Source organism: Bos indicus x Bos taurus, chromosome 1 (genome assembly GCF_003369695.1).
Source record: "Bos indicus x Bos taurus breed Angus x Brahman F1 hybrid chromosome 1, Bos_hybrid_MaternalHap_v2.0, whole genome shotgun sequence".
In the NCBI taxonomy this organism is placed as follows: Eukaryota; Metazoa; Chordata; class Mammalia; order Artiodactyla; family Bovidae; genus Bos; species Bos indicus x Bos taurus.
In genome coordinates this window covers 56,886,837-56,901,912 of record NC_040076.1, presented here as the reverse complement: position 1 = coordinate 56,901,912, position 15,076 = coordinate 56,886,837, and the positions used below count along the sequence as shown (strand labels likewise).

The window sequence follows — 15,076 nt, the reverse complement described above, 5'->3', positions numbered from 1 at the left end:
TACGAACAAAGCTAGTGGAGGTGATGGAATTCCAGCTGAGCTATTCTAAATCCTGAAAGATGATGTAAAAGTGCTGCACTCAATATGCCAGCAAATTTGGAAAACTCAGCAGTGGCCACAGGACTGGAAAAGGTCAGTTTTCATTCCAATCCCAAAGAAAGGCAATGCCAAAGGATGATCAAACTAATCCACAATTGCACTCATCTCACACGCTAGTAAAGTAATGCTCAAAATTCTCCAAGCCAGGCTTCAGCAATATGTGAACCATGAAATTCCAGATGTTCAAGCTGGTTTTAGAAAAGTCAGAGGAACCAGAGATCAAATTGCCAACATCTGCTGGATCAAAAAAGCAAGAAAGTTCCAGAAAAATATCTATTTCTGCTTTATTGACTATGTCAAAGCCTTTGACTGTGTGGATCACAATAAACTGTGGAAAATTCTGAAAAAGATGGGAATACCAGACCACCTGACCAGCCTCTTGAGAAACCTATATACAGGTCAGGAAGCAACAGTTAGAACTGGACATGGAACAACAGACTGGTTACAAGTAAGAAAAGGAATACATCAAAGCTGTATATTGTCACCCTGCTTATTTAACTTCTATGCAGAGTACATCATGAGAAATGCTGGGCTGGAAGAAGCACAAGCTGGAATCAAGATTGCTGGGAGAAATATCAATAACCTCAGATATGCAGATGACACCACCCTCATGGCAGAAAGTGAAGAGGAACTCAAAAGCCTCTTGATGAAGGTGAAAGAGGAGAGTGAAAAAGTTGGCTTAAAGCTCAACATTCAGAAAATGAAGATCATGGCATCTAGTCCCATCACTTCATGGCAAATAGATGGGAAAACAGTGGAAACAGTATCAGACTTTATTTTGGGGGGCTCCAAAATCACTGCAGATGGTGATGCAGCCATGAAATTAAAAGATGTTTACTCCTTTGAAGCAAAGTTATGACCAACCTGGATAGCATATTCAAAAGCAGAGACATACTTTGCCAACAAAGGTGCTTCTAGTCAAGGCTGTGGTTTTTCCTGTGGTCATGTATGGATGTGAGAGTTGGACTGTGAAGAAAGCTGAGCGCTGAAGAATTGATTCTTTTGAACTGTGGTGCTGGAGAAGACTCTTGAGAGTCCCTTGGACTGCAAGGAGATCCAACCAGTCCATTCTAAAGTTTACTTTTTGATTACTTTGCTTTTTCAAGGACCCCAGAAATGACTACAGGACATGTTCATTAGAGACTATCTGGGCTTCCCAGGTGGAGCAGTGGTAAAGAATCCTCCTGCCAATGCAAGAGACATGGGTTTGATCCCTGAGTTGGAAAGATCCCCTGTAGTAGGAAATGACAAGTATATGACAATATTCTTGCCTGGAAAATTCCATGGACAGAGAACCCTGGTGGGCTACAGTCCATAGGGTCACAGAGAGTTGGACATGACTGAGTAACTGAGCACATGACAATGAGGCATGAACTTTTGGGGTTCACAATGTACCCTGAAAAAAGCAGCAATATCTTTTTATAGGAGGCTTGTTAACTGAGTGCCTCATCCAGAGTCAGTGCTTCACAACTATGCAGAGAAAGGCAACTATGGCTGTTGTCACTGAAGCATCTTGTCCCTAAGACCACTGCTTTTCTTATTCTCTCTCCCATCATCTTTACCTCTTATATCAATGAGACTCAGAGATAGCAGTTTAGATGGAAATACAAGACAGCAAAAGAGGTCCTGAGCAGGAGGCAATTTATTTTAAAATGAGGTTGGGAAAACTCAGATTGGCCTCTTTCCTGAAAGATCTATTGCCCTTTTCCCATAGTGTAGATTACGCAAAGGTTTCATCCCAGATGTGACTGCTTCCAAGAAAACCTTGTAATCCCTCCAGACTGAGCTGATGCTCCTTCTCTGCATTCTCAATCTTCCCATGTTATACCACAGCGTTCTTTTTTTTTTTTTTCCTTTTATCAGAGAATGGTTTGTTGCAGGGTCAAGCAAGGAGAACGGGTTCAAACTCCTACCATAGCTTTCTTATTGAAGCATTTAACCTGCATTTTTACAACTGCCCAGCTCTTTCTGCATTCCTTCCTGGACTAGAAGCTCCCTGTGTTTGGGGACTGAGTCCTTGCTGTCACATTTCTGGCATAACAAATACTCAGGAGCACAGAAGAATAAATCAATAGAATGGTTCTCAGTAAAAGCATTCAGTGTGTGAGCAACATACCACAATCGCCAAAGCAATAAAATAGGCTATACTGGCTTCCTCAACTGTTTTTCTTTCCCTACTTATCCCATTCTCTGCCTTACCAGCTTCTTTGCTAAGAGGCCAAGAGGCTCTGCAGAGCATTCACCACCTTGCAGGTGTGTGTCCACAAACGTGACCACAGAAAAGCTCTCTTACCTTTGTTCACAGTTTCCCTGTAGTCGGTCACAGTCCCCAGGTGTAGCACCTGGCAGATCACATCCTTCCCCACCTGTGTCTTGGGGTCTTTGATCTGGAGGATGCTGGTGACAGATGTTGTTCCATTGGGGTGTGACACGATCTCGGTACTGTTCTCAATCCCTGACCCAAAGACCTTCCAGGAGATCATAGGGGCTGGGCGAGCATTGGCAGAGCAAGTGATATTTAGGTGATCTTCAGATAGTTTATAGTGAAGGAATACTGTGGGCTGTACTGGGACAAAAAAAAATCCAGTGTGAGTCCCACACTCTCCTCAGAGAGATGAGAGAAAGATCTTTACAGAAAGACAGTGGGAGCTAGAGAGCTAATGTGGCACATCCAATCCAAACTGGGGCCTTCTCTTCCTGTCTAATTCTCTGAACAGCAGGGTGGAGACTGGCCTATACAACCCTGTGACAAGAATGATCCTCTATGGAGTTTGTCTCTAAGAGAATTAGCTAGATGGACAGAGGGTACCTTTCCTCCCAAACAGTGCAGAGAATAATTATGCTTTTCTCTTTCGTGGACAATGCAGCACCTCTGCCTTCTTCTGCGTATCCCTCTCAAGTAGTTGAACAACAACTCTATCAATCAGCACCTCCACACAGGTGGTCTGCACTCCTCAGAAAAGCAGAGCAGTTTCAGAACAGAGAGCCTGTAGAAGGGCTGCCACTTAGAAAAAGCCTTTTTCTGTTTAGAACTGGGCCAGTGAATAAGAGGCATGGAGCAGACTTAGAAAGTCCCTGTATACAAAATGCAAATTATGTATTCACAGTCAGTAGTCAGAAAAATCACAGAATGACAGTTGTAAGGACCTTGGAGATCACCTTATGGAGTTAACAGAAAATAAAGAGCTTATGAAAAAAGGACATTTTTAGGTCAGCTGTACCCTGTTCCCTTTCAAAAGTCCCTTGACTAATTAGTTCATTTTCCTTGGAATATACAGTTTATCTCTGCTGAGCAAACGCAAACGTCTTTCTATGGTTGGCTTTGGAGCCCACAAGATAATTAAAGGGCAGTGGTAAATAAAAGCTTGTCTGTGTTTAGAAGTTCAAGAGGTGGGTGGGTGGGAGTAGGCTGGAGGAAATGAGCCTATAGGAGGACTGTGGCTCTGACCAGAGTGCCCAGATTGCTAACATCAGTGAGCCCTGATATTATAAAAGTAAAGGAGGGCCAGTATGGCTGAAATGGCCAGCCTGGCTAGCAGGGTTCTCTGGTGTATCAAAGAATTACTTGGATGAAAGCTATACCTTATGGCAGGAAAGTGTCATTGTGGAAAAGAACTACAGAATTACCAGCTAGAAGACACAGAGGAGTCTGTGTTTCAGGCATACAAATTATTCAAAGATTAATGAGTAAAGAAAGGGAGCAAGAGAGAAAGATGAACAAAAAAGAGAAAGGAAACAACAGAAATGAGAAAAATATGACACAAGAAGGAAAAGGAAGAAAATGGTGGAAAGAAGGAAATAAGGGAGGGTGAAAGGAAATGAGGGAGGGAGGTCTGGCGTGCGGTGATTCATGCAGTCGCAAGGAGTCGGACATGACTGAGCGACTGAGCTGAACTGAAAGGAAATGAGGCAGGGAGGGAGGGAAGGAAAAAGAGCAAAGGAGGAATAAAAAAGAAGAGGGAGGAAGGATTGGAGGAGGGAAGAGACCCCCCCCCAAAAAAAAAAAAAACCAGGGAGACAGAAGGAGACAAAGGAATGAAAGAAATAGAAATCAAGAAGAAAAGCCTGATGCAAGATTCTGCAGAGATGATTCATGGACAAAATAAGTGAAAGAAACATGTTATCTGGCGTCATCCTACCTCCCTTGCATTCTTATTTACTGAGCCTCTCCTTATCCCTTGTCCAATATTCTTGGTGTGTTCAAACTCTCATTTTAACATTCCCAATAACCCTAAGTTTGGCTTTCCCTTCTAAAACCACCACCAAGTGTGCATCCTCCAAAGCTACCCCTTATTCGTAATTCTCAGTTCTTGATCCCAGCTAAGCATCAGTTAACAGAAAAGGAATCTTGTCAAACTAAGCCTCTTAGATTTTAGAAGAATGCTTATTTACCAGTTAAATCGCTACCAGGCACTGGGTATGAAGAACCTCTGCTGCATGGCTGTTTATCAATTTTGCAAAAGCTCCGCTGAAGCAAAATGAGAGGGACTCCCCATAACTGGCTCCAGCTTAGCCCAATCTGGCTTTGTTCTTAGGTTAAAAAATACGAAAGCTCTTAGGAACCAGAGATGATCTATTTCACACTTTTGGTGCAGATAAATAAACTCTGGTACACCATGGACAGGACTCTTCTAGGGTCACATGACTCCTAATGGCAATGCCAGGTCTGAACCATAGCACTGCTTATGGAGAATTTATCCTCACTATGGTCCTTAGTTTACTCTTGTTGACAACAGTATTCTTCAAGGCAAAGATAACTTCAGGCAAAGATTCAACATAGTTCTATGAACTCTCCAAATAATCATTAGCACAGTTACACAGTAGACATGAAAGGCCAAGTGTCCTCCAATGAACCTTTCTGGGGCTAGGATCCTGAAAGACTAATTACTACTACCACTACATTTCAAACATTCTTCAAGATAACATTTCAAGCTAGAGACAATGTATTCTCAGAGACTCTCACCAAAGAGAGTGAGGCAGGCTATTCCTGAGATCTTTCCAGAACCAAAGGTATTAAAGAGGCACTTGTAACACGCCTCATCTTCCAAGGTGGTATTCCAGAAGGTAATGGTTGAGTTCATGAGTCCCAGCTGGGTGATGTTTATCTTGTCCTTGTAGGCAGGCTGGACTACAACCCCGTGGTTCTCGCTGTAGGTGATCATGTTTTCTGGGCTTACAGCCTTGATTTTTTGCCATGTCACAATCAAAACTTCCTGGGGATTTTTCAGAGAGCATCTTAAAGAAGCAGGTGTGTTCAGCAGCCCTCTTACATCCTGGGTCACCACTTTCATCATGGAATCATAAAAGAACATTTATATATTTTAGTACATACACAAATATACATTTTTGATTAAAAAATGCATGTTCAAAGTCAAATTTATAAAGAAAGAAAAATACAAAAAAGAAAACAACATTTACCTACCTTCCTGTTGTTGCCAGAGAACTATAAGTTCAAATATGTTTGTTCAGTCTTTAAGAGTAGCAGAGTAGAAAAATAAGAAAGCAAACTCCCAGTGACCAGAACTTACATGAAGAATCCCTGTAGGCTGGAAATTAGGTGAAATGAGGTTGAAGATGGAAAATGCCAGATAGGATAGATAGGATAGAAGTATCACCAAGTGGGTTTATGTCTGGAACAGTAATAGCTAGGAATAAGAAAGGGCCAATGGACAATATGCAGTGATTAGTTTAAGTGAAGAAGTTACAGCAGCCCTATACATTCCACACACACATCTGAAAAGGAAGGGGCAGCAGTAGTGACGTCTGCCATCAGGAAGCAGTGGTAAATATAGGAACATAGACAGAGAGATGTACAGGACAATGCTCCAGGAGGCTGATAGTACCAGAGAGCGTTGACAACCAAATTACAATCTACACAGTCCCCCATTTTTACTGAATATGGCATGAATATAAGGTATGCCAATAATTTCTTCCCCCTCCAATGCTGGCTACTCATATTGATATGACAGATGGCTCAATGGGAAATGTCAATACAGTAACAAATAGACAAACACTTGAGTCAACTAACACAATGATAGAGGAATAATAAACTCTACAAATGAATAAATAAACATTTTTACATGAACAAATGTGATATCTTAAGTGTGAAAAGGAACCAGCACTGTAAATAGTAGAAACTAGAGATGTATAAAATGAGAAATATAAACTCTTTTCACAATCTGGCTGCCTTAGCAGAATGAGTATCACTGAAGACTAAATGAGTAGGTGGGAAGACCAGATCATAAAATTCTTCCAGAATTGGAAGGGTTAAAAATACAGAAAAGATTAAATATTGAAAGACTGATATTTCAGTATTAGTCCAAGTAAGATTTTTAAAAGGAAAGAGAAGGGGAAATGGAAGACAAAAACACTAAGAAACAAAAATGTATTTTTAAAAATGATAAAAGGAGAAATCTGAAATAAGGTATATCCCTCATGAACCTTGATGTGCCTAACAACATAACTCTGAAATATATACAAAGCTAATAGAACTACAAAGGAAAATGCATAAATCCATAATCATAATGGGAGAATTTTTCATTGTTCTCTCAGAATTTTCATTTCCATCTATTAAAAAATAAGAAAATCAAATACAAGGACATAGAAGACTTTAAAAACAAATATTCATATGTGTACATGTAATATGTGCATATGAGCATGTATTTATAAACCTTTACCCAAAAGAAAACATACATGCTTTTCAAACCACATGTGAAACATAACCCCAAATTAAATTTGAAGTAGTATACAAAAAAATGACTTTGAACTCAATCCATAATGCAATAAAATTAGAAATTTACATACTTTTGTCTCCTTAATTACACCAGAAATCATAACAAAAATTATAAATCACTATGAATGACAATAAGAATATCATATATTAAAATCTGTAGAGGCTTATAAAGCAGTTCTCAGGTGGGAATATTTAATCCTAACTTAATTTATTGGGAAACAGGAAAGATTGAAAAATGAATACCTACATGCATTCAAACTTCCCACACACCAAAAGTTGATAAAAGGAGTGAATTAATAAAGTTAAAAGCACAAATTAATAAAATAGTACACAAAATACTGGCTTAATCAAAACACCAAAATCTGTTTTTTTTAAGACTAATAACAGATAAAATGACTAGAGTAATTAGAAAAAAAGAATATATGCTCTACAACATCAAGAATGAAAAGGCGGGCATAGCAACAAATACAAACTGGAACCGCCAAGTGCTGCAAAATTCCAATTTTAGTGAGGTACACTCTTGATAGTTGCAAAAAATTCTAGGGGAATAGCTGTTATTAGGATGGGGTTTCTTAAAGGTTTGCTGAGTGCAGAGCATAGATTTGAATAAATTGCTGCTTTTAGAATAGAGAGTAAAAAAGGGATCAAAACTAGAGTTTCAACTTCTAGGGTGAAAAAATCTATGACTATGCGAGATTATTTCTCTTTGACTATGCGACAAAATAATTTAATGAAAAGTTTACAATTATTTGCTGCTTTTATATGAAATTCCATTTAAGATCCCCCAGTTGGTAAATCCTGAGCTATACACGGTGTGAAGCATGCCTTTTGTATCCCTGTGAAGACTGCTGACTATAGTACACACCACATTGTTGTGAAAGTCACTCAGTCGTATCCAACTCTTTGCAACCCCACGGACTATACAGTTCATGGAATTCTCCAGGCCTGAATACTGGAGTGGGTAGCCTTTCCCTTCTCCAGAGGATCTTCCCAACCCAGGGATTGAACTCAGGTCTCCCGCATTGTGGGCGGATTCTTTACCAGCTGAGTCATGAGGGAAGTCCAAGAATACTGGAGTGGGTAGCCTATGCCTTCTGCAGCAGATCTTCCCAACCCAGGAGTTGAACTGGGGTCTCCTGCATTGCAAGCGGATTCTTTACCAACTGAGCTATCACAGAAGCCCATAGTACATACCACACAAAAGGTAATAAAAGGCCAGCAGTAAGTGAGGTGTGGTCTCCCATGGAGTCAAAGAGAAAGGTCTGGCAGAAGTAGGCAATTCAGCAGACAAGTGGACAGCTCAGGTGTGTTTTATATAATAGACTATGTGAACATATGTGAACTGTATATAGCTTTCATATTTCACTATTTTTCTGTAAGAGGGATACAACCAGTTTTAAGGCTTATTGCCAGATTACTTGCTCTAGAGGCCAAATTCATTCTTGCTCCAACACGCATTCCCATGTCTTCATACACATATGGAATTATTATTTTAAACATTATGCACTTTGATAGGTGAAAAAATGATGTCTTAATTCAGAAACAATTTTTTTTATGTCTGGTTTTATCTATGAAAAGTTTCTTAATATTAAAGTTTTTTTTAATTTAATTTTTTTTAAACTTTACATCATTGTATTAGTTTTGCCAAATATCTGTGGAAAGCAGAAAGAACCACTCCCAGTCTTCCAAACAAATTACACGGTTAATTAATTCATGCAGACAAATGAACACAGCACAGACAAGAGTGGTCAGATGTCCACTCCAGAAACTGTGTTTCCTGGATTCCACGCAGGGGAATTGAGTATCTTTACCTTGTGCCCTGCATAAGATCAGTGGTGCCAAGAACCAAATCAGTTGGAAGGTAGATAGATGACAGACGAGCCTTCTGAACACCTGAAGACAGAGAGCAAGTACAGAAATGGGCATTTGAATGTGGACAAAGCTAAGGGAGCTTCAATCTAATTGCTGTATCAGGAAAAATAGCAGCTAAAGTTTTAACCACTGGAAGCCTTTGGTTTTGTGGAAGCAGCACCAGGGACTATAAATGGAAGAAATAACAGAGGGTGCTTAGGTTTGGACGGGAAAAGCAGCCATGTGGTTCTTTCGTTATGGCCATTCCTAGCAATTTGAGGCTGTGCTCCCAAAGCCACCACTGTCAAGACTGCTGAGAAAACAAACTGCCAAAAATATACCCAGAAAACACAGACTGCAAATGTGGCAGAACATTTACTCCCCAAATGATCCAGATCTGTTAATATTAAAAATGTAACTCAGGTGTAACCACTTTGCAGAACATGTTTTGATATTTTCCTGCAAATTCTGCACAATTCATGTAAATTGTACCTTTTAAAACCAGTATTTGGCTTTTTTTTCTTCCCCCTTGCTTTATTTTCATGTGTCTGGGCACAAATCCTTGGCATTTTTTTTTTTTTAACAAATCATTGTAGTATTTAAGAGAGTATTACTCTGGGAATCATTTTGCTATAAAATGAAGAGTGGAATGGAGACAGATTACTCTGCATCAGTCCATAGTCTTGATCTACATTAGTATGTTCATTGTAAATTTTGCCTATATTTCTATATTTTTCTATAATTGAGGTGTTTAAGAAATGTAGATTTCTCGTATCTTTCTTTAAATGAACTTCAATTTTATTTCATGCTGCTATTCTACTAGAGGTAGAGACTAAATTTCAGTCAATGTTACATAATCTCTGTCTGATAGTTCAATTGACTGTCACTTCACAATTGTCCCAGTCTCTGGCACTGCATCCAGTCGTGGGAATGCCAAGCCATTGGACAGGACTATTAGCCCTTGGTTACAACCATCCATCCATCTTGGCATTGTGCTCCCCTCAAGTCATCCTCCTGATCATCAATTTGTGTAATTAAATCCTGTGCTTACAGGGTGTTCTCTCATGCTTCCCAATTCTCTGGATTCTGTGCTCCTGGATCCTTCCTATGCTGAACAAAGCAGAATTATACAAGGGTCTCTGCCTAGACTTCCATGTATCTATCAATCTCTGTTTTACTGTTCCCTTGCCATGGTGGGTAGGCTTGCCTCTTCCCACAGTTGCCCCTAGGAAAGCAAGGCACAGCTGTTTTCTGTTCTTTGATTTCAACACCTCCCTGTAAGTTCTACTCACCATCCTCCTAAACTCCCCACTCCTGGGGCCAGGCACAGAGCATCCTTCTCAGGACACAAACCAATGCTAATCAGTCTCGCTTTGCTCTCCCAGCCTAGGGTCAGAAAAGCTGCTTCCTCTATCACCTTGTATTCTTCCCATCAGCTTTTTCTGGGATGAATGCCTGTCCTTGGTCTTTCATCATTTAGGCTTTTAAAACTCAAATGCTTAGGCTTTTGTTATTTCAAAACTTAGGCTTCTGAAACCAGAAGTTTTCTTTGGCATTCTGATTACACACCATCACGCCATATGGAAATCCAGGTTCTAGTAAAGGCTGTGATGAGGAATGCAAATAGTCTAGTGCTCAGAGTAAAAATCTGTATTTTAGGATAAGAGAAAAAGCAGACACACACCAAAACACAAGATGTGGGGACTGGGAGACAGTAACATTTAAGAAACAGAAGCACAGTGATTGAGGTGAAAAGAATTAGAAAGAAAGCCTTGCTATTAATTAGGCACACATTTCTTCTGGCTAATTTGAATTCAGGCTAGCACAAATGCTAGGTGTGTAAGCTTAGACAGATCATTTTACCTCTTGGAGATACAGAAAAAAAAAATAGTACCAATCTTCTCTGTTAGGTTAAATGAGATGGTATATGTAAAGCGCCTATAAAGTGATTGATACAAATAAACACTAAATCAATGTAGCTATTATCTCATTAGGTTACTGTCTGTATCTCACTATTTGCTAAACCCAGGGTAGGCAAGACGTGAGTGGGGAAGCTGGAAGAAGATACAAAGACCATAGGAACTGCAGACATTCTTTATTCAGCGTGGCAAGGCAGACAGGCTTTACTCTCTAATGGCTGAAACAGCAGCAACAGTGACCATGCAACTCGCTTCAACTTGATTCTCCTCGAGCTTTTTAGGTGGTACCTATATAGGGCCACACCATGATGTCTGAGCACAGTGCCACAAATAATCCCAGCTGTAGGATTTGAGTGGAGTGAGGCGAGAGCCTGATCACTGCCACCTGGCCAATTGTTTACTCCCTACATTCCACCCCTTCAGGGTCTCTCGCCACACAATCTACGTGCCCATCTTCCACGATATTCCCTTGGCGAGTAACCTCCACAGGGGCAACTGTACCGCTGAGGATTCTCTCATTTAGGACCCACAGAACCCCCCACAGGTGCCGGGCCCACCCCTTCAAAGAGGGGATCTTTGGGGTGTTCACAGCCCACCAACATGATTGCACTTTTCTAAATCTGAGGACATAGCCTTTACAGTACACTGTTAGCATTATCATAGGACACAGCTTTTACAGTACACTGTTCTCTGTAGCTCAGGGTCATAAGCCATATCATCATCTCATGTAACCACCCATATCTCTTGCTGCTGCTGCTGCTGCTAAGTCGCTTCAGTCGTGTCCGACTCTGTGCGACCCCAGAGACGGCAGCCCACCAGGCTCCCCTGTCCCTGGGATTCTCCAGGCAAGAACACTGGAGTGGGTTGCCATTTCCTTCTCCAATACATGAAAGTGAAAATTGAAAGTGAAGTTGCTCAGTTGTGTCCAACTCTTAGCCACCCCATGGACTGCAGCCTACCAGGCTCCTCTGTCCATGGGATTTTCCAAGCAAGAGTACTGGAGTGAGGTGCCAAGACATGGTAAATGCCAGTATGTGTTACATAACTTAAAAAATTCATTAATCAGATCACACAATAATGGAAGTAGAGAAGTCCACTTATAACCCTTGCCAAGAGGGCCAGAGTCCAGAGACAACTGTCCATCTGGCAGCTACACTGCCCCTCCCCTGAAAATTTGTAAGTTCAAATCCTGAAGCTGCCACAGTCATATGTACTTGGAAAAATTCACCTGTCTGCCTGTTTCTTTATTTGTAAAACTGGGTAATAACTCCTTCTTTGAAGGACAGTGGTGAAGATTAAGAGTACCTGGCATTCAGTAAGCGCTAGCTGGGAGGCCACCATTCTTCTTTGTTAAGGAAGGCAATAACTGTCTGTGTAGTCTAGCCAACAAACCATATGCAAAAAAATTACCTTGAGGCATTACTTGTATTTGGATTTTTAAATTATTTTATATCGGTTACCAATGTAAATGAAAATCCTCTCCTTCCTTCATTTTGTCATATACCTAGATCCTGGATAACAAAATGCCTGTTTCTCACGGATACCCTGGGTTTTAACTCTGATTTATCCGATCCTTTTGGCTTCCCACGGCAAAGGCCCAGAGGATACAGAAAGAGGCTGGAGCATCACAGAGGAGCCAGCCTGATCCTGAAATTCTGCAACCCCACCCCAGATTTCAGGACCAAAAATGGAGCCAATACAGCACCCTCTATCCACGCAGCCAGCGTCTGCCTCCAGGCTCATTTCCTCTACAAGGATGTCAGTGATCGATCGGAGAAAGCGTCTCCGGAGCCTGCACCTGGCAGCCTCCTGTTTCCAGTTTACCGCGACAGATAATCGCAACCCTAGGAATGGAGGTATGGCCTATAAACCCCGCTTTGGAAGGCAAGATCTGCTTCTCTGCAAGGTTTAGAACTGAGAGGAAAGCGCAAGCGGGAATTCCAGCTCTGAATCAGAGAGGGGAAAGCCGCAGCCTAGCGTTCGCAGCCTGACATCGCCCCAAGGCCACCGGAGAGGAGTCGCCCACCCTGCGCCCTGTTTTCCACGCCTGGCCCAGCTCACCAGACACTGCATCCTCGCTCCTGGCCGCGCAGGTTATTTGGTTGCTGCTGAGAAGCCTGGAGGGATCTCACACCCGACCAGGCAGAGCCCCTCCAGTTCCGCGGAGCAAAGACGACTTCTTCCCCACGGATTCACAGCATAATTCCTCCTGCTCCGCCCCGGCTCCGGCCCCGCCCCCCTACTCCTCTACCAGCCTACCCCTACCCACCAACGCAGAGGTATAAGGGAGATTACATAGTGCTCATCTTTTCCCGTCTTCAACGCGTTTCGCCGTTTTCAGAGGTTTCAACTGGGAAGACTGAGCAAGTGTTTGGAAAAAAAGATACATTGTTTTCATTTTCATTATACAGACAAAGAAAGGGAAAGGAGGGGGTGGGAAGACATGAATTGCCTCACTGCGTGGTGCTTGGGGGAATGGCCGGCTGCATTGTGGTCCACGCAAGTATGAAATGATTTTTGAGAAATGTTACAGTTTCCCCAGTTACCATCCCGGAAAACCCAAATATTTTGAAGCTAAATTTAAGCAATAGAAAATTTGCAAAGCAAATGTGTATTTATTTTTATCCAGAATCAAATTATGTATTTAAACCATCAATGCTGTTAATGATCTCTCCCTTATTGATGGGACTGGGTTTGTGTTTATTTTTTTCTCTGCTGTGAGAAATTTTCTTCCACTTGCATTGATGATGAGGATATTTCTTATTTTAACAAGCTTCAGAGTTATTGGCCATTAAAACAAACAAAAGACAGATCAATGAAGTGTTCAATTCCTATAGCCTTTTCTGTTTTCCCGACCACCACCCCTGACCACCACACCTACGACAAGGTATTGGGACAGAGCTTCTATTATACTTAAGGCTGCAAATTCCAGGGCAGTAAATAAAATAATAACCGATTTTTTCCAGAAAAAACAAACACTGAAAGGACTAAAATATTCATGGAGTGGCAAACAAGATACATAAGAGAAAGGTAATTTATATAGCGAAATTAAAGGTCAAATTAAGGAAACTAAAAAAAAAAAAAAAAAACTCTTAAAGCTTCGAACATGACAAGTAGAGACACCAAGAAAAAGAATCAAAGTGACTTTAAATGTCACAAAGCAGCACCGGATACAAGAAGGCAATGAGTTAACTTTCAAAATATGGAAGAAAAAATAACTCTGAACTCTACTTTGTCTTTTATAACAACTACTACGAAGGTATTATTTTTTAAAATACTTTAAAATTTTTATCAAATGTGTTGTTCACAGGGTGAAATGCATGCATCATAAGCACCCAGTATTCATCATAGAGTGAATATACGTGCATAGCCAGAAGCACATAAAAGCTTACCGTGCCCTGTTCATCAGAGCCTGTCCTCTCTTTGACTACCCTTTTTGTCACTGCCACCTTTCCACCACTCTCTTACTTTCAACATCATAGGCTAGACTTACCTGTTTGTGAACTTCATATAAATAGCATCATAGATGATGTCCTCATTTGTATCTTCGTTCTTTTACTCAACAGTAGATTTGAAAATTTTATCCATGTCATTGCATGTAATTGTGGCTCACTCATTCTCACTGCTGTATATGACCCCATTCTTTAAATGCCACATTTATTTATCTATACTATTGTTACTAGACATTTGTTTTCCATTTTAGGGAGGGTTATTTTTAATAGTGTGCTATAAACATTCTTATACATGACTTTTCCTAAACATACGTACACCCTTATTAGATTATTCTTTGACGTTGCCAGTTTTATCTTTTTCTATCACTTTATTTTTAAACTTTCTTTATTCTTTTTTCCTCCCAAATACATAGATGATATTTTGTGGGTGATATTTTGCTGGAGCTCAATTCTTATAATCTACTGAAGAACTGTGACCTAAATTAGCAAAATATTATAAAATAACAGGATGAAAACAACATTTTGTTAAGCACAGAAATTTCAGAAATTATATTGAGATTCTCCTTTAAAATATTTTCAAAAGAAGTATTCTATAAAAAAGAAAAAATTAGTCCAGGCAGATGCTACATGGAAAGATAAACAGAAAGGATAACTCATCAAAACTTATAACTGCCTAAAAAAAGCAAATTCTTCAAAATTGTATGTTTATAATTAATTTAATAATTAACATCTTTATGGAAGGGATTAAGAGGATAGATAATGAGATTTTGAGAGATAGGTGAGAATTATGCCAAGATGTATATGTTTAGGAAATAGACATAAAAATGTAATACAAGATGGAAAAAATTCTGTAAAATGACAGATTGGTCATAAGAATTTTAAAATTGGCATTTTAACAATGTAAGGCCTTTCAATTCATATACATGGAATGTTGTTCCATTTGTTGTGTTTTCTCTAATTTCTTTCATTAAATTGTTTTATAGTTTTCACTTTAACTTTAAACTAATAAAGACCTACCATAT

General features: G+C 40.2%; 1 protein-coding gene across 6 annotated transcripts in view; it reads right to left on the bottom strand.

Moving 5' to 3' along the window:
• Positions 1-13,504, bottom strand: part of CD200 (CD200 molecule) — an 80,484-nt gene extending 66,980 nt beyond the window's left edge. For 3 of the 6 annotated variants that reach the window (XM_027518116.1, XM_027517941.1, XM_027518202.1), the window contains exons 1-4: positions 12,664-13,477; positions 8,644-8,725; positions 5,063-5,383; positions 2,393-2,665 (exon numbers count right to left, since the gene is read on the bottom strand). In XM_027518116.1, coding sequence (XP_027373917.1) covers positions 2,393-2,665; positions 5,063-5,383; positions 8,644-8,725; positions 12,664-12,675 — 688 coding nt within the window. In that variant the 5' untranslated portion in view covers positions 12,676-13,477. Of the gene's footprint in view, positions 1-2,392; positions 2,666-5,062; positions 5,384-8,643; positions 8,726-12,663 lie in introns of all 6 variants that reach the window. The other 3 variants (XM_027517851.1, XM_027518031.1, XM_027518291.1) reach the window with 3 other exon arrangements.
• Between the last annotated feature and the right edge of the window lie 1,572 nt (positions 13,505-15,076).